This window comes from Pieris napi, chromosome 17, assembly GCF_905475465.1.
Source record: "Pieris napi chromosome 17, ilPieNapi1.2, whole genome shotgun sequence".
In the NCBI taxonomy this organism is placed as follows: domain Eukaryota; kingdom Metazoa; phylum Arthropoda; class Insecta; order Lepidoptera; family Pieridae; genus Pieris; species Pieris napi.
In genome coordinates, this window is record NC_062250.1 from 5,156,880 (window position 1) to 5,178,216 (window position 21,337).

At 32.9% G+C, this 21,337-nt stretch overlaps 5 protein-coding genes across 8 annotated transcripts in view; 2 read left to right on the top strand and 3 right to left on the bottom strand.

Moving 5' to 3' along the window:
- Positions 1-603: 603 nt before the first annotated feature.
- On the bottom strand, positions 604-1,923 carry LOC125057637 (piRNA biogenesis protein EXD1-like). Its single transcript, XM_047661412.1, has 3 exons — positions 1,336-1,923; positions 1,140-1,256; positions 604-877 (listed from the first exon to the last, which is right to left on the bottom strand). Exons 1-3 carry the CDS (start codon positions 1,921-1,923, stop codon positions 635-637), a joined length of 948 nt encoding a protein of 315 aa, XP_047517368.1. The 3' UTR covers positions 604-634.
- Positions 1,924-1,951: 28 nt separating this feature from the next.
- LOC125057638 (vacuolar ATPase assembly integral membrane protein VMA21 homolog) lies at positions 1,952-2,516 on the bottom strand. The gene is made up of 2 exons (XM_047661413.1): positions 2,286-2,516; positions 1,952-2,219 (listed from the first exon to the last, which is right to left on the bottom strand). The coding sequence occupies exons 1-2, from the start codon at positions 2,304-2,306 to the stop codon at positions 1,971-1,973; spliced, it is 270 nt and encodes an 89-aa protein (XP_047517369.1). The 5' UTR covers positions 2,307-2,516; the 3' UTR covers positions 1,952-1,970.
- A 2,565-nt stretch (positions 2,517-5,081) lies between these two features.
- Positions 5,082-9,704, top strand: LOC125057890. 2 transcript variants are annotated; one of them, XM_047661827.1, is made up of 7 exons: positions 5,082-5,248; positions 5,622-5,717; positions 5,789-5,889; positions 6,705-6,816; positions 7,396-7,482; positions 8,105-8,203; positions 8,392-9,704. In XM_047661827.1, the coding sequence occupies exons 1-7, from the start codon at positions 5,204-5,206 to the stop codon at positions 8,701-8,703; spliced, it is 852 nt and encodes a 283-aa protein (XP_047517783.1). In that variant the 5' UTR covers positions 5,082-5,203; the 3' UTR covers positions 8,704-9,704. The 2 variants fall into 2 exon arrangements, with proteins under 2 accessions (XP_047517783.1, XP_047517784.1); XM_047661828.1 differs by lacking the exon at positions 5,622-5,717.
- A 125-nt stretch (positions 9,705-9,829) lies between these two features.
- On the bottom strand, positions 9,830-17,877 carry LOC125057888 (cytosolic carboxypeptidase Nna1-like). The gene is made up of 17 exons (XM_047661822.1): positions 17,729-17,877; positions 16,928-17,103; positions 16,381-16,533; positions 15,841-16,073; positions 15,427-15,573; positions 14,865-15,123; positions 14,313-14,477; positions 13,810-13,925; positions 12,967-13,126; positions 12,581-12,900; positions 12,390-12,510; positions 12,248-12,325; positions 11,988-12,164; positions 11,776-11,921; positions 11,526-11,702; positions 11,295-11,456; positions 9,830-11,172 (listed from the first exon to the last, which is right to left on the bottom strand). The coding sequence occupies exons 1-17, from the start codon at positions 17,754-17,756 to the stop codon at positions 10,869-10,871; spliced, it is 2,922 nt and encodes a 973-aa protein (XP_047517778.1). The 5' UTR covers positions 17,757-17,877; the 3' UTR covers positions 9,830-10,868.
- The window catches only part of LOC125057889 (glutamine-dependent NAD(+) synthetase), a 29,337-nt gene continuing 18,030 nt past the window's right edge, over positions 10,031-21,337 (top strand). The window contains exons 1-3 of one of the 3 annotated variants that reach the window (XM_047661823.1): positions 10,031-10,259; positions 19,466-19,619; positions 20,543-20,798. In XM_047661823.1, the coding sequence (XP_047517779.1) occupies positions 19,474-19,619; positions 20,543-20,798 (402 nt within the window). In that variant the 5' untranslated portion in view covers positions 10,031-10,259; positions 19,466-19,473. Of the gene's footprint in view, positions 10,260-17,468; positions 17,721-19,465; positions 19,620-20,542; positions 20,799-21,337 lie in introns of those variants that run through there. The other 2 variants (XM_047661824.1, XM_047661825.1) reach the window with 2 other exon arrangements.

Below are 21,337 nucleotides of genomic sequence, written 5' to 3' on the forward strand. Positions count from 1 at the left end.
ATACTCTTGATTAGTCTAGAAGTTACTTAGTGCTTATACCTTAGTAGCAGAAGCCTTAAATGAGAGCGACCCATTTGCATCAAAGATATATAATACAGAATTAACATTGGTATTCCCTTTTAGGACCCATAAAATGGAAAAGAGGGTAAAATCTCAATGCAAAGGGGTAGGTATCATTTAGTATTATTTCAAGACATTTAATACATTTTAGACTTATAAGAAAAGCATAGAATCTTATATTAATGATATTAATTTGCATCCTAAAATATATACTATAAGATACAGTTAAAAAAATAGCTTCCATTTTTATTGACATAACAATACTGTTTAGCCACAAGCTTTAGACACATCAATCACAGTTAGCCAACATTTCTTTTATAAAGCTATAAACATACATATCATTTGCAAGGAAAGTATATTGTGTAAATATGTCAAAGAAAAGCTTTGAATTTTGTGACACCATTAAAATACCACCACAAAGAAAATGCCATTTCTTTCAATTTTGAATTCTCAAAGAAAATCACCTCACAATGAGAGAGTATTAAATTGAACATTAAAATAATTGCGTAAACTTAAGGTAAAATGGCAAAATAAAATAAAATCCTACTTCTACAATTTATTTCTCGCTGGAATGTTAATACTCTATTGCACTCTTAAAATCCTTTGGTATCTGGTTGTATTTTCCACACAGCTCCCAAGCTTTGAAATCATCACATGACCTCAAATTGTTGATGAAAAATTCAACTCCCCGTAAAAATGGTAGTTGCATTTCATCATTGATAATATCTGATAGACGGTGCAAGAAAGCAATGTTCTTAGCGAGACTCTCTTTTATATTTAATGGTAGAGGTCTTTCAGTACACTGTACTATATCCAGCTAAAAGTAAATATAATAAAAAGTTAATATATAGTTGTCTAAAGATACCACCTTTTAGTGAAGTATGACCTAATTGTGGTAAACCTTTCTATATTTATTTGAATTCAACCAATCACAATTATATTTTACTATTTTTAATCAAATTTAATAGTTAATTTCTAATAATAAAGACCCTTGGTTACCAAGGGCCACAATTTTTTATAAGGAGTTGTAAAATAAAAAATTGAGCCAGAAAAGGAACTAACTTTTAGAAATATTTTACCTTTTCGTCCACCATGTTTTCTTTCAGTCCCAGATATGTATTAAGACATTGTGCTAATGTTTTTACATTTCCTACCAAATGGCCCATTTTATTTTTTGTGATAATAAGATCACCAACCTGCAAAATAATTTTTTGTTCATAGGTAATAAATTAAATAGATAAATAATAGAACAGTAGGTGGACGAGTAATACAAACCTGTGTGTCAAAAATGGACTTTATCTTAATATTATGTTTGTGATATAAACAATCTGCAAGTTTTCTACAATCATGAACAATCTTTTTTATAGTTTCATCTTCAAGAAGTTTCTTTAATCCAGCTTCAAAAGCATGATACTGCATAACATGAATGTCAAAAATAAAAATCTGTTTAGGTGTTGATAGAACCAAGAAAGGCATTTTACACTTCCGCCCCATATGAGCTCCATCAGTGCTCAAGCCAATATAACTGTACTGATTTAGCATCTCTAATGCATCATGGAAAGTGCTATCAACTTGATTTATATAAATGTACTTTTTAGATGTCATTAAAATATCTTCACATTCTTTTTCTGATATTTTTAAAAAGGTTACTTTATCAGATTCTTGAAGCTTTACAATTTCACGCACCTCAGAGTCATAATAGTGAAATACAGATTCATTTTTTTCATCGTTTGGAAGTTCCTTAACATCGTAGAGAGATATTTTAGATTTATCATTTGTTATGCTGTAAAATCTTCCTTCAATAATTTCTGAGTCTTTTGTATGCAGTTGTAATAATTCTCCTTTCATGTAAAGGCTGTCCATTGTGATTTAGAGGCAATAAAGATCAAGATGGAAATTAATAAAATTTATTAATCTTTTTTAACAGGTTTTTCTGGCTTTTCAGCCTCAGTATAGGCCCTGTATATGTAAAGACCTAAAGTAACGTGTAAAACAATCACAGCCACCACAGCTGAATAAACGCTACTAGTAATCGGCGCTAAGCGTAATATTCCATCAAAGAGTATCGTCTTTGCCGAGAAGAAAGATAAAACAGGAACGATAATAATAAACAAGCAGTATTTTATTACTGTCCTGAAGACCTGGAAGTCTGGTAGTTCCTGAAATTAAAATAAGTTACAGAAGGCATCACTTTAAGGGATAACCTATTAGTGTTATATACTTACATTTGCTTTGCCTTCAATCATTATACGTTAAATAAAAAGAAAAGAAATAAAATATACAACCACAAGGCTGATAAAATCTCATTAACTTAATAGAAACACTTAAGTATCTACTACGAACTAATCGCTAGTAAGTAAGACCGAAATAGTAGTGAACTGAATCTAAATTACAGAAATCAATACAAAATTGCTGACATATCGTTTTCACAATTCCAATTGACCTCCCAGTCACAAGACAAATTGTCATTGAGATTTTAGGTTTTAAAATACTGGAATATGACGTTGACAGTGCCCTAGCCTTAAAACGACGAATACCGTTTATCGCTGATTCACATTGCAAAAAAATTTAAATTTCTATAAATTATATTGTACTTACCTACTTTGATAAAATATAAAATATGTTTATTATGGAACATAAGATACAGGTATCACTTATTTCACGTCATTAAAATTGAATCTGTAGGCGTCCCTACTCATCGGCAAAGAAGACAGAGAGTGTAGGCCGAGAGAAAAAGCTGGCGTAAAAAACTCTTGGTACTCACTACTCTTTTAAAATAGCAAAACAACAAACAACACTTATTTTAAAACAAATATCGCAAATTAATTAGTAGTTATCAACTAGATAATCGTTAACTTTGTAAACAGCTTTTTTTTAATACATTTCTTAAATTTATTAAAAGACAGAGATAAAAGAGCCTCTGGTATTTTATTGAAGAAGGATATCCCTTTTCCCAAAAAAGAATTACTAACTTTAGATAGTGTGATAGTACGAAATTGCAGCCTGCGTTATTAATATTGTGCGTATGTTCTATTCTAGTAAACTTATCACTATTTTTATATACATAGGTACATAATATTTTCATAAATATGTTGCGAGGAAAACGTAAGTATATTAATTTCCTTGAATTATCTCTCAGAGATTCCCTACATTTTAAATTATATCGACTGTGTAAACTAAACAAAAACCTTATGCTTACAGATTTGCAATTTAAAATGACGTACCTGCACTATTATCTTCTTTATAAAGTTATTTATTTTGTTTCCTTCTTATCTCCCCAACGCTCGTGGTTTGTTAGGATACTTATATAATTTTGTCTCTTATGTTACAGAACCTCGCGAGATGGCTTGTGTACCATCTTCTCCAATAATATTTCTCGCGAGTCCCGTCCATACGCTATTAATGCAGGCTCCAAATAGAAAAAAATATGCCACATTAAACTAAAAATATTAAATATTACAATTCAAAGTGTTTTTTCTATACTACAAAACCTTTTGCTATATAGATGAGTTAATACAATAGAGAGGAATTGACGAATATTTCACAAATATGCTGTGGGTACCTATGTTTAAAATTATTTGTTGTTTCCTAATGTGAGGCATTATATTACTTGAATAATGTTTAGGATAAACTGTTTTGTGAAAACTTTCACAACTTCATGGTTCTGTCACAAGAATAATAGCTATGAGTATTGGACCATAAAGTGTTATTATAAGATAAATATACATTCGAGATACTATAATAATCGGAATAGTTTTAGAGTTAGAATAAAAAAATATTTTATCCTATACTTAAATGAAATTGTATATTGCAGCCGTAGTCCGTATTTCACCTTCAGATTTTATATGAAACAAATAAAGGATTTTTACAAAACTAATTAACTGTTTTATTATAGATATTTGCTTGTAAACACTAAGGTACTAATAGACTTTTCTTACTGTTGTTGTTGATGTGTAAAATATTTTATTTATTGCCGAAAGTATCATCTCAGAATTACTAGGTGGCTAGGTACTGATACTGTAAAGAAACAAAATTTAAACATATTATTTAATAATCTTAACAAACACTGATTTTTTTATTTATATTTTTAAAGCCTACGCTTTTTCGATAGACATATTTTGGAAATCCCATCACACAACTCATATATTCTTGAGGAATCCGCAGTAAGGCTATGAAATTCACTTTCTATCTATTTCCGCTTAGTTCCTTCTCTATCTTTCTTTGAATCTCCACTGTACAAGCATTCCTCGCCCACATCGTATACCTAACATACTTTGGAAATTATAACGATTAATTATATTGTCCTAATTGTTTATGTTAAAATAGTCTATTTTGTTCTATTCTTTGTTTAAGTTATATAAGTATATATCTCCTGTAGTTTACACTTCTTCTGCCCACCTAATTCTTAAATAGGTATTAATTGGCAAAATTTGATGCAGACAGTACCTAAATCATCAGAAAACCGTCATGCAGAAATCTTTTTGATTTCTATGAGGTAGCAAAAAAAAACGGTTCCCAAATTTGTCGCGCTAAGCTCCAGCCTACTCAGCCTGCTGGTAAATCCACCAGCACTGTTCGTTTTTTTAGATAGAAGAAGAAACCATGACTTCTTTCTACAAGAGCATTATCGGCAATCTAGTCCGGATAACAACTTTTATAACTTTTTAATCGTTTTATCTCAGAATCGTGGCTATTAGGAAAAAAGTATTGATACATTTTTTATAGATAATTTTATGATCTACATTTTTATGATAAAACTTACCGTTATGCTGAAAATCGTGAACTCTTTTTTTTGACCTTTGACATTGAATAAACAAATTCCATGATGGGGAACTTTTAATTATTTTATATAATTATTTATTAAAAATATTATTTAAATATTGTTTTGAACAATTTTACTGAATTACAGCTTGTTGGGACTTTATGTACCTTCACTCTCATTTTTTGGTATACGGAATCGACGCCCGATAATGTTACACTCATAACTGATATAACTTAATAACTAGGTGCTTTTTATTATACCAACATTAACTTTCCAACCAAATTATTTTAAATGAATCGTATCGTAATTGTTTGTCAATCTATGTTAAAATCACAATGGTTACTAGCTTTGTAGAAATAATGTTGGACGGACGTATTTAAAATGTTAAAAAGCCAATACTACATAGGTTTCGTGTTTTTAGCTATTGTGAGTAATATAATTCGTGATATTTTTATTAAAAAAAAAAATCAGTGGCGCTACAACCTCTTTAGGTCTTGGCCTCAGATTTCTGAATCTGTTTCATGATCATTTTTAAATCTAATAGGCAAGTAGCCTCCAGTGCCTGACACACGCCGTCGACTTTTTGGATCTAAGTCATGTCGGTTTCCTCACGATGTTTTCCTTCACCGTTCGAGCAAATGTTAAATGCGTTAAAAGTCCATTGGTGAACAGCCGGGAATCGAACCTACGACCTCAGTTATGAGAGTCGCACGCTGAAGCCACTAGGCCAACACTGCTCATTTATTTTCAGATATTTTTATTTGCTTTCCGTTAAGTAACATTTTTTATATGTTTCTAGCAAATAAAAGGACTTGACGGTACCTTGGTAGACCTTAACGAAATAAAAAATCATGTTATGCAATGGAAGCACCAACACTTGCTTAATCTGAGTGAGGTCGTAATGTTTTATACAATTATTAAAGAATGTATTACCATAGATAATACAAAATAATATGTTGATTACAGGTTGCAGTGGCCCCAAACGGTATATTTGATTTAAGCGATGTTAAAAACAAATTATTGCAATGGAAAACACAAAAATTAACATCATTGTGTCCATCAAACGGGCAAGTTATTTTTTAATTGTTAACATAAATAGTAATAATAATCCAGTGGCACCATAGAATATGTCTTTAACCAGTTTCTTTTAATTATAGACAACTTGCTTAATTTTTTTTGTAGATATTAAAATGTTCTTTATAATTGTGGAACATTTGTTTTGTTCTATCAACAATAGATTTCGCAGCTCATGCGTTGAAAGATATTTTATAGGCATTATTTTACACCTTGGGTAACATTATTATTGTTTTAGTAAGTAGTAGTTTTCTTTGAATTTAAATAGCATAAATTAATATATTAATCAGTGATAATGTAGCATTCAAATGGTGGTGTTTTTTTAAAATCGGTACAGTACTTTTTGAGCTAATTCGTTACAAACATTCTTCTACAAATCTTTCCTCTTTATAATCTACTATATAAAAATAAGTCGGGTTTTCCTTCCTGACGCTATAACTCCAGAACGCACTTACCGATTTCCACGGTTTTGCATTCGTTGGAAAGGTCTCGGGCTCCGTGAGGTTTATAGCAAAGAAAATTTAGGAAAAATTTCAACAGAAAAGCGGGATCACCAAACGAAATGTTACATAAAACGAAGCCATCTGGTGGCGAAACGGAGTTCGCCGAGTTTGCTAGTATTAGTATAGAATTAGGTGATGACCCTTTTCCAGTCTCATTTGATCGATTTTATTTGATGTTTTGGTTTCTCACGAGCAAGATATTAATAGCGCCCTCACGGCCGGGATATGAACGCTCGACCTCAGAGTCGCTTATATGGCCGGTAGTGCTGCTGTAGCAATTCCGTAATATTTTTATTTTATTTTAGGCAAAAACTACAATATTTATTGAATTTAGTATGCAGTACAGCACAACCTACGAACGTTACAAATCGAGATGCATGTATCTCTTGCTTCTCTAGGGTCACATCTATGCCAGAGGTATGCAATCGATGTATTAAAAACGACTTAATATTGTAGGTCTGAACGAAGACAAGTTATAGACAGTAGAAGTTGCGTGATAGTCTTCCTAAATCTGTGGTATTCTATGTTGTAGAATTCGAATTTTTGTTACCAATTAGACAAGTTATAGACAGTAGAAGTTGCGGGATAGTCTTCCTGAATCTGTGGTATTCTATGTTGTAGAATTCGACTTACATAAAGCATTTTATTTCTTATTTTAAAGGACTTTGTCAATTGTATAATATAAACCAATTAGACTAAGAAGGCTTTTACATAAAACGATTAAAAATAAACTTAACTATGTATATCTAAACTATAGGTAGATAAACCTTTTGTCACGATTCACGATTCAGAAGACACAACAAAAAGTTAGTTAGTCACAAACGAAAATGCAAAATAGACAATAAAACTGTGTTTTTGGTGGTCACACACCAGTGATAGGAATTATTAGTTTGTAATATAATATATAGCAACATCTCCAATCGACGATCCACCCTTTAGGTTGAGGGAAGAGCACCTTCCTTTCTCGAAAAATATATTTATTTTTATTTTTTTAAGGGACCTCAAGAATTGAATTCTCTAAGTGTTTGTGCTGTCCAATATTTTGCGAATACGTCGTATGCTGGATGCGCCACGGCCCTAATGGTAAATGCTTTTGAATTTTACTTTTTTTTTGAATCTTTGAAGTGAAAACTTCTTTACCGACGTTGTACACTTTTTTTGGAATGGGTAAGAAATGTTAAACTCGCGTCAGGACTAATTCGTAAGACAGAGGTTTTTTTAAAGGATTATGAACCTTCGTACTATATAGTTACGGTTTTAATTCATTTGTCTCTTTCCTCAGATACATTGATGCATGTGGAATTGGACCTTAAGTCAATACATCGAGGTTTAATTTTGCGAAACGTCTAGAGCTATATTATTAACCATTTGGTCAGACTGACGCGAATAAAAAATGGCAACTTAAAAATAGTGAATTTTCCTAATTGAATTATTTAATACTAATTTTAATTATTTTGTGTAGGTTTCGTAAAACGGACGGAGAGTAGAAGTAGTAGTAGATGTAATATAAATTGTCATGTTTGTGATACCGCAATAAATAAATATTGTATTCTACCACATAAATGATAGTACTTTTATACTGCTAAAGCAATTCGTGCAAAATTATTCCCTAACCATTCCAAACAACGTTAATATTCAAGTTTTCACTTCTGCCGGCACCGGAGTGCAGCCCGTCGTTTTTTTTTTAATTTATGTTTTTAACCAGGCCTTATCAACATCAGCTCTTAATGTACAACCGTCAGGATGCTATATGGGATATTGTGATTTTGTTCGCTGCTTGAGGAGAGCTAATTCAGTTAACCTGGTTTGTCATATTTCATTTAAATTTTTAACTTAACAGCAGACGATTATGTTCGTGCTATCTTTCAGTTGAAAAAAAAAATTAGCACATTTTAAAACTCAAGCACTAAATTATTTTTGTAAAATTAAAAGCAAACTGTATAATATATATATCGCCATTGAGTTTTTAATGTTTCCGGTAAATTTTTGCAGATAACCCAATGTACGAGAGAAGCTAGAACCGGTGTAAACATTACTCTAGACAATGACAATGTACGGTTTTATACAAATGTCACATCTTGCATATTAGCGAAAACTAGATGTGGTCCTTTTAACCCCATAACGGGAGAGCCTCAAACGCCAGGTTACACGTCGACCGGGATAAGAGTGAGCAACGCACTTCAGTTTTCAGACAATGGGGAACTCAGAGTATTGGCATTTTCTACAGCTACACCCGTATCGTCATCTTTTTGCTCTGCAATGAATAATTTAACCCAAACAAATTGGCTGACAAACGTATGCTAAGCCATTTTTATTTGTGCAAGATTATTTTTTTACCTGTTGTTACTTGCCTTGGTCCTCTAGAAATTATAACTAGGATTTAGCGCGTCAATTGGCAATTTTATTGAACAGTAAGGGAAAGAGCTGTAATTAAAAATTGGCGCAAGGCTTATTTTGAAAATGTAATCATAGTTTAAAAATAGTGATAGTCTGATAATTTCTAAAATAAAATAAAGAATTTAAACAAATAGTGTTTGTTGTTTTGAAGAGCAAAATAAATTGGATGTGATTTATTTAGACGAGACTTACATTCACGGTTCTTGTTCTGTGAATCAGAGTTGGCAAAGCAAACATAATATTGCAGGTCCATCTAAAAGTATTTCAGTACAGGTCAACAAGTGCATCTGCTGACTACCACCACGATATGAATAAAAACAATTTTACAAAATGGGTGACAGAGAAGTTAATTCCAAATTTAATAAAACCTTCATTAATTGTTATGGATGATGCTAGTTATCATTCCGTAGGTACGTATGAACAAACAGCCCACACAAACCAATCGTATCGCTGTTATAAAAGAATGGCTCCGTACAAATGATTTACATTATGATGATGTTTGAAAACATGTCTGCGCCCTTATATGAGATAGATGAAGTATTAAAATTGAACGGTCATGAGGTTTTTATCATTGCACATTGAATCCCATAGAAATGATTTGGAGTATAATGAAGCAAAAAGTTGTTGATATAAATATAAATAGACCTGCAAGTGACATAAAATTATTATCAGAAGAAGCTTTCTCACAAATTGGTGCAGAGGATTGGAAAAATGTTGTGAACATGAAAAGAAAATTGAAAACGATTTCATCAAGCAAGATATAATAATTGAAATGCTGGAGGAGCGATTTAAAATAAACACCTCTTTATCTCCTGATGACAAACAAGAAAAGCAAGTGGAGTTCTTGCAATCGTTTTCTAGTTCTGGATGAGGTTTTAAGTTATATAATAGATTTCTACATAAAGTAATTTACGATTGATTTATTTTCATGACATATTATATTATCTTAAAAACCCGATGTATAACAACATTCTTCATACAAATAACCAATATACTTCATGTTCATTAATACTAAAGACATAAATAAAAATGTAACAGTATCAAGATCATTTAATCCAATTTCCCCAGAATTGTCCACAACAAATTTTTATTTCACTATCGGCGATATACCTATATCTCATTTTATACAGTATATAATATGTTGTTATGTTTGCTATTTATGTCTGTAAAATAAATTACTTAGTTTTGGTAGTGTCAGCTAGAACTTAGAAGTCTATATGACAACTGACATTGTCATCCTATCCAGATAAATCCCTGAGATTTACCGTTTTCGTGAATATTTTTTTTAATAATTTTATACCTACAATAACAGTAATCAGTATCGTAAATCGTTATGAATGTTATTAATCTCTTATATAACTTAGATGTACAGTTAACTGAACCATTTATGTTAAAAGTGATTTTTATCTCACGAATTTTTAAAAAACTCATATAAAACAATTCGAAGAGTAAACTATTTACTTGTAAGTAAACAATGATTTTCTCCTATATTTATATCAGAATAAATGTTAATATTGTCGTGAAACTATACAACAAACGACAATCCTAAATCAGCTTTATAATAAAAAAGCGTTATTTTATGTTATATTAGTAATTGATTCGCTACAGTTAACTAATATAAATTTCGTGGTATATGAAATACCTAATTACATGCCTTTACAGTGTGTATTAATGTGAATGAAAACGCTGAACAGACATACTATATATGTAATACACAATATAGTATTTAGTTTTTATAAATCAATATGAATGCTCAATATAGAGAGATTAAGGTGCTAAATAAGTTACCATGGTTTTATATTTATTATTAATCAACATTTTGTAACAAAAGTTTTTTAAAAATTACATTTTATAATAAGCCTCAGAACAACAGATGCTGTTTAAAAAAAAATGTTGTTATAAAAATTATAAAACCTTTATTTGGAAAAACTAAATTAACACTTACCCTAAGAATCAGCGTTGAGACTGAACTACCATGTGTCAATGAAATACTAATTAATAATAACTAATTTTTTTGACATATGGTAGTTACACATGGTACTAAGTCTCAACTCTGAATCTTACTCTTAATATCACACTTTAAGTCTATTCTCTGAAGCTGCTTTTTGAAGTTTTTTGGGAATCTTAGTTTTCTTTTTGACTTTTTTTCTATTTTGTATAGAATCATCAGTTTCAGAATTGTCACTACACTGTTTTAATTCTTTAGGTTTAGACTTCTTTGTTTGAATAGCAGTGGCAACAAAAGCACCCTTTCGGAATGTCTTTTGCTTACTTTCTATTAGACTTGGTTTTTGCACAGTTGGTTGAGTGTTCTTTGGTATTTCGGTGAAACTTGTATTATTTTGGTATGAAAACTCTGCTTTGTTAAATTTTAACCTGAAATATGATATAGGTACATATTTACACACTATGAAAAATAAAGCTAGATCATAGTTTAGCAGTTATGTATATATATTTTTTAAAGTATGTCTTTGTTTGTTTGTATAATGGATACTCACTTCCCTTTTTTCTTTTGTGTTTTATTTGCTTTTGATATGGGATCAATTGAATCCTCTGTGGTAGTTTTTGCTTTGTATTTGGACTTGGTTTTCTTTTTCTTTTTGCATTCTTTATTTTTCTTTTTTTCATCCTCAAGTTCTTCCAACTTTTTCGAACATGACCTGTTGATGGCATTGGTGATAAAATTCTGCTCATATTTAGACTATATTTTTAATTTGGTATGTACTAACTTGAGTAATGCTTCACTGTCTGTGAAGTATGAGCTCATCCCAAAACTTGAAAGTCCCCAGGATAAAGGTCCTTTATTGTCATCTTGAATTCCAGTCCAAAAGTTTTTCTTAAGTGAATTCAGTTTTACTTGTAATTCAGCAGGTTGTGTTTTCCTATATTTTGTTTCCATATGGCACCTAAGAATAAGTTTATATATTTATTTATATATATACAGCAATGACATATAATAATTAAAAATTTATAGCATACCTTGTTGGTGGTAACTGTCTAAATTGATGCCACGATGCTGGTTTGAGTTTAGGTTGATCCGTAGTGTTATTTAACAAAGATACACTACGAGGTCTCCTAGTTTTTGGCCTTTTCTCGGGATCAGAATTAAAAGGGGAGTCACTGGTCTGTAAACAGATTATGTTATAAAATACATAGAAGGACTTTAATAATATTTAACAATTAAAACTTACCGGTGCGCGAAAAATCCTTAGCTCAGGAGGCATTTTTTTCTTCCGACGAGGTTTGTTTTTGTGTGAATGCAGTAGCTTATGAACTTTTCGCATAGGACTTTTTTCCCCAAAGGATTCACATTCAGACGACACATCTGACATTGCATCTGATGTTAAATCTATTGTAGCTCTTGAAACCTAAAATTTATGAAACGCCAAAAGAACATTAAAATTTGTTTTATATCTTAGTCTAATAACTGGTAAGTTTTATTATTATGTACTTGTAACGTTTCTCTTTTCGCCTTTTTCTTTTCATTTCTATTAATTTTTTCCAACTTGTCTAGTTGTCGGCGCGGTTTCTGAAATTTTTTACACATTAGACTATAACCTTCACAAATGAAATGTAACAAATAGCCTACTTACTTCAGTAGTTTTATTAATGTCGGGGAAAATAGGAGATGGCGGAGGTGCTAATTGAGTTGAATTTATCTTAATACGAGAAAGGCCAGCATCTGAACTGCTACTTGATGTATCTCCTTCATCACTGTAAAAAGTCCTTTGGCTATTTTATTTGTAACTGTAACATAGTATTCAAATGATGTTTGTTTCGTCACCTTGAATAATCTGACAGGTCTATATTAGTAGGTTCATCAGCATTGGATCCTTCTTGCAAAAGACGCGTCACAATTTTTGTTCTCAATCTCTCCTTACTCGGGCCCTCATCGTAAAAATCGAGTAGAGTCTCGCAAAATGTTTTACCTAAACTTTCATAGTCTTGAACGGAAAAGTGAGTTGACATTCTGCTACCCAGCTCGGAACCACCAAAAGATGCTTCCATTGTATAACTGTTGGCTACGCCCAACATCCAAACAACAACCCTTGCGGTACCCTCCTTACTACGCTGAATGCGAAACTTGCAATTTTCGAAGGAAAACTGAAATAATATAGTATTTGCAATGTTTACGATTTCCATCCGTGTATTTGCCTGTTTCATACCTACTTTATCTGCAGCATTTTTATGTAACATCAGCGGAAATACTTGTTCTTGTAGACGTTTGTCAGAATTTCGCCTACTCTCGCATCCGTAGATAAAAATGTTATGTTTGCGTGAATGTGCATGCAGATCAACATACATTGCAATACCGCATTCTTCCTGTAACCTAAGAAAAATCATAGGCTCATACGTATTCATTTGATTAGGAAGCGTTCAAGTATTACGTAATGCAATTTGGGGGGAGAGGGGAGTCTTTTGAAACGTTACAGTGCGTTACATGAGGGGGGTTAATTAAACAACGCGTTACGTAACATTTTTTATTTTAATAAAAAAACTGGGGTATTAGAATTAGAAGCACATTGCTGTTGTCAATGTTGTTAAAGATTGAGGAAATACCGTAATGTCCTCGAAAGCGGGAGATTTGCATCATCAGCTGTTCATGGCATATAAAAGCTGTCATATTAACTTGCCAGCACAATTGTGCCAAAAAAATACCAACAAATTTGGAAAACGGCTAAAGAAAACTAAAAAACAAAGAAAAGTTTTTAGAACATATAAAGAATGTTATACATATATAACTTAACAATCTCTTCTTTTGTTTATTACAACTGCAAACGCAATTAAAACAATACAATAAACAAAGGTATTGTTTTGTTTAACATGATTGTGTCTTTAATGGTCACTTAAATGTTACGTAACATTAAGGGAGGGGAGGGGGGGTACAGAAAAACGTTATGGTGCGTTACATGGGGGGGAGGGAGCTTCTTAAATCTTTAAAAATTGCGTTACGTAATATGTACTTGAACGCTCCCTTACTGACTACTAAATTTTATAGCATTGTTGTCTTGCCTTCGTATCATCACTTTGGTATGCCAAACGGGTGGATAAGTTTCCCGAATAACTGTTCTATATTGTCTATTTAAATCTTTTCCAGTTAGTGAGCAGCGATTATTTCCAACGATAACCTAGAATAAGCAATTATATTATAGAAGAAACTAGCTGACTGGGCGAACGTCGTTTTGCCATGTATATCATTTATAATAAAAAAATAAGGGTTGATCGTAGAGGGGTGAAAAAAGTAGGGGTTGTATGTATTTTTTAATTTTGTATCATAAAAAAATTGAAATTAAAAATTTTGTCTAAAAAATAATAAAAAAATTTTAGGGGTGGACTACCCCTATCATTTAGGGGGATGAAAAATAGATGTTGGCCGATTCTCATAGATACCGGATAAGCACAAAAAATTTCATCAAAATCGGTCGAGCCGTTTCGGAGGAGTATGGCAACGAAAAGTGTGACACGAGAATTTTATATATTAGATAAATTATGATCACTGTATTACTTTTACTTACACCATCAGGATTCAGCATTGGAACTAATTTGAAAATGAATTTTTCTCTCAATTCCCGTGCCTGATTTGAATCTCCTGTTAAGTAATCCATAAAACCTTTCATCATCCAGGACGCTGGTGTTTCCCCGGGATGCACTCTTGCTGTTACTATGACTGCCTTCTTTTTCTAAAATTGTATGTTATTTTTGGAACGAAGTTCCTTATCGCGCGTTGTGAAAGGGGGCTAGACGAAAAAATTCTTACGAAAAGTTGTCACGACACTTTTTTGCTATTTGCTATTGTAATACACCGGTTCTCGTCCGATCACCGAAGTTAAGCAACGTCGGGCGAGGTCAGTACTTGGATGGGTGACCGCCTGGGAACACCTCGTGATGTTGGCTTTTTCTTTTTTCGTCGTAAGATTGGTGTCGAGAAAATCTATCATACTGTTATGGTACCAATTAACATATAAATTAATCGAAAGGAATTTCGTTCCATCCGGGTGTCCCTTGACACCTCTAAAGTTTTTTTTTATTTTTAATCAATTTAATAGCAGAGATTTCCCATTTCTTACCTTTTGATCCATTTCATTTTGATTTTGTGGTGCCGTGATTGTTAAGTAATAAACGTTATTCCCTGCTAACGTGCGACACAAAAGTCTTAATTTCGAAAATGTTGACTTAACGGGATGGGCTTGTAATCTCGAAAGATACTCTTGTAGATCAGAATAAGTATATGGGTAACAATGAGCGAGGTATACAGCATCATCTGAATGCGGAAACTCAATATTGAATGTAAGCGTATAGCTGGGAAATTGCTCCTCTTCTTCACATCTGAAAAAGCGCTGTCATGAAAATGGGAACTATTAATAATAATAATTTATTCCAAGAATATGGTACAAAAATGTGTAAGGTGGTAGAATCGTAAGTTCGCATATTCTGCCACACACAATGCAAATTTGTCTTTAAAGGAATTTTACATTATTAGTCATATAGATTGGTCAGTTATATTATTTGTATCGTACATATCATAATATACGTTATTAAATTTATATCAACTACAGTGTCTCACGCAAATAATCATTTATTGAATAATACATTTAGGCTTTGTTATTCAAGGTTGCGAAGTATATTTACGTAGGTTCGTTTTTGTAGTATGCAATATTGTCGCCGCACCGTCTCCAACCGATCGAATGCAGCTGTGCGTCCTTGGTGGAATATAGTAACGGCCGCATTCCCTCATTGTATAAACTATCAGGCTTTGATAAATTTACTATGGAAAATCTGCAAAGCAAATAGTGAGTTAACATGGCATAAAACAGTATATTGAAATTAAAAAGCGTTGATCTATCAACCCCCGGTTGTCATGTGTTTTAATCTAAGCCAAATAAGATTTTTATTTTCATGTATGTTTTTTGCCAGCACCCGAGATCCGGCATGTGTTAGCCACTGTACTTTCTTATAAAAAAAAAACAAATGCAATCCAAGGCGATAATTAAAAACGACACGGCATCATTATTAAGCAATAGATTACAGTGAAATTGTAATTACCTGTACATCGTTTGCTTTTTCGTTTTAGATACTTTAAAATAAAACCACTGAACATGTCTATTTGTATAGAGATCAGTCCGAAGATGTAATTCGTAGTACGCTGGTGTGATCTTGATTGCCTTCGCAAGATTTCCACTCTCAAAGCGAGATTCGAACCGTAATTCATCATCGCCGCCAGCAGAAGTACACGCTGATATAAAAAGGCGCGATCCTCCGACACTTGACCGGCTAAACTAAAGAGAATTATATAGAAAACAAAATATGTCGTAACGTCGACTCATTGGTCTAGTGGTTAGTACCCCTGACTGCGAATCCATGAGTCCCGGGTTCGAGCCCCGGCTGAGACGAACATCGATGTGATGAGCATTTGGTGTTGTGCTTAGGTCTTGGGTGTTTAAATATGTATTTATATGTCTATCTATCTATAATATGTATGTATATCCGTTGCCTAGTACCCATAACACAAGCTTCACCAGCTTAGCATGGGACTAGGTCAATTGGTGTGAATTGTCTTAAAAAAAAAAAAAATACTAAACTCACATAATTAACAGCGCTCATGGGATAATATTGAAATATTACTGTTCCTGCCTCCTCTCCAACGGGCTGCGGTTTTAATTCCTTACCAGTTGCGACATAGTATGGTTCAGGTGACGCTGGACTCCAAGTTAAATGTTGTATCCTTTCCTCTATTACCTGTTTTAAGTTACTATTTAGTAATGTTAACGTAAAATTGTAAACACCGTTAGATTGTAATCTATCTCGCGAGATTATAAACTGTCGAAAGATTGTGAACCTCAGCGTACTGCTTACAATTTAACGTATTATTATTCGGTAGATTGTACTACACTAACTTAGTTATCATTCAAACTTCTTTGGTCAATTACAGATTAATTTTACTTCCCAACAATTTCATATAACTACCGAATAATAATACGTTAATTTGTAAGCAGTTCGTTGAGGTTCACAATCTTTCGACAGTTTACAATCTCGCGAGATAGATTACAATCTAACGGTTTTTACAATTTTACGGTGACAGTAACATCAAGTAAATAGTCGATATAATAGTGTGAATAGTCTTTATGCTTACTTGACATTCCGACGGCCATCGTGGCGCTTGCTGTGGGCAATCCAACTCTTTTGGCAAAGCGAACAAGTCCCTAGGTTCTTTGAGTTTTGCAATGGTTTTAAATGTTTTAATGTCTGTATTGATTTCTAGTTGATTCGTTTTTAAATTGTTTTGTAGGAAGTTTGAAATAAACGTACCTGAAAAAATACCGGTTTTGGAGTTTATGATAGCCGGTTAATTAAAGGTAATATACGTAATTTTGCACTACCTCTCAACTATCAGACTATGTATACCTTTATTACATATGGGAAATAATGATGCCTGTAAAGTTTTTACTTGTTCTAAATTTGCTATTAAAAGGTTATCTCTGAAAACGGGGTCTCTGTTGGGCAAAGTTAAGGTCAAAGTTGTATTTTCGGCATAGTCTCTCCCGTGCTCCTCCCTTTCAATCATTATAAAATTTTCTTGGCCGCGTTCCAGATGTTTCCACCATAACATTGTAAAGTGACAAACTTGACTAAGTTTTCAACTTCTAACTAGTTAATCTTATCGCATTTTGTAGGACTACTTTCAGTAACCATGGTTTCACGAAAAATTGTGATAAAGGACTGATTTTCGGGTGCGACACGGCGATTTCAACAACGCACGAATTCCTACTGAAGTTATTTTGTAAGGGGCCAAAGTTACGGATATTTGGAAATAAAAAGTGACGTAGCGAGCTTGTGGATTGCGGCAGCAAGTTGTATTTCAATTTGATTGTTCGTCGAAAACATCGCGTTTCGCTGAATAATTATTTACTATTAAAAGTTGAGAGGTACCTACCGATATTTTTCTCGCTAATAGCTTCCATTAACAGCTAATTAAAAGTATTTTAAGCTCACACGTTATCAAACATTTTTGTTGTAATATTAGTTTATTTTTAATTCGAAAATTGTCATAAACTTGTGCCCTGCCTATAAGGTAGACACTATTCCGCGAAAACCTGAAAGGTGACTGCACTTCTCGCTAAGTGTTGTTCGCTCGCTAAAGTTGGAAATGTGCAAACTTTCCGATTGATAAAGTTTTCACACAAAGAAGAACGCATTCAAAGAATTTTTTAAATTTTACAATTCAAAGTTATATTATGTCTATTTGAGAACGGTAACCTCAAATATCATATATTAGGAAAATATTTCGTGAAAGACATTTTTATTTCTTCCGTAACAACATATCTTTGCATCTGTTGACGATCATAAATATATGATCTTTATGTCTTGGGTCTGACGTGGAAATATAATAAATACAAATGGAATATTTAAAAGTTTTTAGTTTTCAGTCATAAATTATAAGTTGTCACACCCTCGTAGCCTTGGAAACAATTTCCTTTGATCGATATGGCATATTCAGTAGAACTACAATTTCTTTTGTTTCGCTTTGACAAAGTTTATAGTTAAAGTAGGAACTTATTACATTTAACGATACTGTAAGTTTTATTTCTTTGTCTATAATTTATATTATTAACTTGTAAGACGCATGCTTACTATAATTAAAAATAATACTTGTTTAAGAACCCATTATAACCTTTTTATTAAATCTAGCCAATACTATTGTCATAACAAAACTGAGTTAGAAATAGGCGTACGTTTAAAAATCGAACGTTCGGTTTTTAAACGAACAAAGTGCTTTGGTTATAAAGGATTAAGGGTTGCCCAAAGAGGTTATTGCCCGGTTCCTGGCACTGGATTCCACGGGCTATGGGTCGATTATAAGCCTGTCTGTCTCGTGTCAACACATCAATGAACTTTACACAAAATAGGCCACATCATGTTGTTTAGGAATTAGGAAAATTAACTTTCAAATTTACTAATTTTTTTCTGAATTAATTATTCAGTTAATTCTTTTATTTTTGTAGTATAAAGGCAATAGGTAAAAGAGGTATTCCTATGCATTTTTGAAACGAATAAAATTTTTTCATATAGGTCGGTTATCGAAAGCTGGCGGGTTCACAGTACTCACACTAATGCAATTACACATACAGTATGTTTCAAAATATGATTTTTTTGCCATGCTATACATTTTAGTCCACTCATACACGACGGACAGTCTATTCATGATGTATTTATGATTGTATTTCAGTTTGACATCACGTCACGCGCTTATTCACAGACACTACACAAGCACAAAGTGTAAATGTGTTGAAGCCGCCAGCTTTAGTTAACATACCTCTACGAATGTTTAATTATTATTTTTTTTTAATTTTTTATCCATCTGCAATCAGCCTCATGGCTTTTATCAGATTTTATGAGAAATAATGGCAATTAGGGAACGCAAATCCAATTAATTTTTTATTCCCTCCGTATTTCGTGAACTGTCAGACTGCGGCAAGTTTTGCCCTTTTCAGCCGATACACACTGTCCGTCGTTTCCAAGAGGCCCGAAGCTAGCGTGTTGCTAAAGTCTCATTATGTAATATATATTTAATGAAAAAGTATTTTACGTTATCCATACTTTCGTCTTCACGAAAAGTTTGTCGATTTTCATGCTGTTTCAAATTTCTAACCAATCTCTTGATATTTTTCAGAAGCAAAAATGGGCCGTAAAGCAGTAGTAGCTGTGTGCACTCTTAATCAATGGGCTCTGGACTTTGAAGGCAATTTGAACAGGATTCTTGAATCTGTTCAAGAAGCAAAAGAGATGGGTGCTTTATATCGTACTGGGCCTGAGTTAGAAGTTTGGTAGGTCTCGATTTTTTGTTTATGAAGCATGAATCCATGGCTTTTTTTAGCAAGAATAATGCATTATCACGTTCGTTATATGTTAAAGTGTCGATAAAAAATCAAAAGAAGAAAAAATCTTGGCCTTGGTTTATTCCCGATATATATTTTTTTGTATAATCAGAAGAAAGTTCAAGTTACATTACTAATTAAGTGCGGATACTAACAAATTCAACGGACAACGCATTTTCTAACATATCCTACTAATAGAGTAATAAGTATTATTAATTTAGCATTTAATACATGTTATTTATTAGGAATAAGCTGAAGTTTTACAGCTACTGAATTATATTTATTTTAACTAAACACTAAATTTTTATGCCAGCCAGGTTTTTTTCTGTATGGGATATAAGACATCTTCATAAAAAAAAAATCGAGTTTTTTTTATAAATGCCCGAAATTTGAGTGTACTCCTCCCTCAAATGCCGGCAACGCATCCACTAAAAATGGGTGTCTATGGGCTGCGATGACTGCCCTTTTTGGGCGTCCCGCAGGCTCGCTTGCCCCCCTATTTTATATTTAAAAAAAAAACTTAATGTTCACGAAGCCTAGACTTAGACGACTCATTGGTCTAGTGGTTAGTACCCCTGACTGCGAATCCATGGGTCCCGGGTTCGAACCCCGGCTGAGACGAACATCGATGTGATGAGCATTTGGTGTTGTGCTTAGGTCTTGGGTGTTTAAATATGTATTTATATATCTATCTATAATATGTATGTATATCCGTTGCCTAGTACCCATACCACAAGTTTCACCAGCTTAGCATGGGACTAGGTCAATTGGTGTGAATTGTCTTAAAAAAAAAGCAACGTTATCAAAATCTATATTTTTCTATAGTTCTATGGTATATTTATGCATTTTTATATTATAACCTATGTTTCCAGTGGCTACAGTTGTGAAGATCACTTCCACGAATCCGATACATTCCTCCATAGTTGGCAGGTTCTTGGTGAACTGCTGAAGTCAGCAACATGCAGTGATATTCTCATAGACGTCGGTATGCCCGTACAACATCGTAATGTATCGTACAACTGTCGTGTGGTGTTTCTAAATAGGAAAATACTATTGATTAGACCGAAGATGTCCATGTGTGAGGATGGTAATTATAGGGAATCGCGGTGGTTTTCCTGTTGGACGAAGGTACGGTATACTATGATTAATATATTTTTTTTATAGAACAGGTTCACCTGATGTTAAGTGATACCGCCGCCCATGGACACTCAATGCCAGAGGGCTCGCGAGTGCGTTGCCGGCCTTTTAAGAATTATATGAAAAACTTGTGGAGTCTAGCGCCTTGTTCTTGGTCTTAGATTTGTGTATCTGTTCCGTGACCTATTTTTTCACGACCTAATAGGCAAGTGATCAGTCTTCCGTGCCTGACACATGCCGTCGACTTTATGCATCTTAGGTATGAATAAATTAATGAAAAAAAAAAATTAGTTAAGTACATATTCTTAGGAATGTCGCTATTATAACTCGCTCCGAACAATTAATGATTGACTGAGAGAATAGACACTAATCTTAACATATATAAATTACGCGTCACGTTGTTTCCTATGGACTCCTAAACTACCGAACCGATTTTAATCAAATTTTGCACACCGTGTGCAGTTTGATCTAACTTAAAAGATAGGATAGCTTACAACTCAATTTATAACCGCAATATTATTTTATTGCAA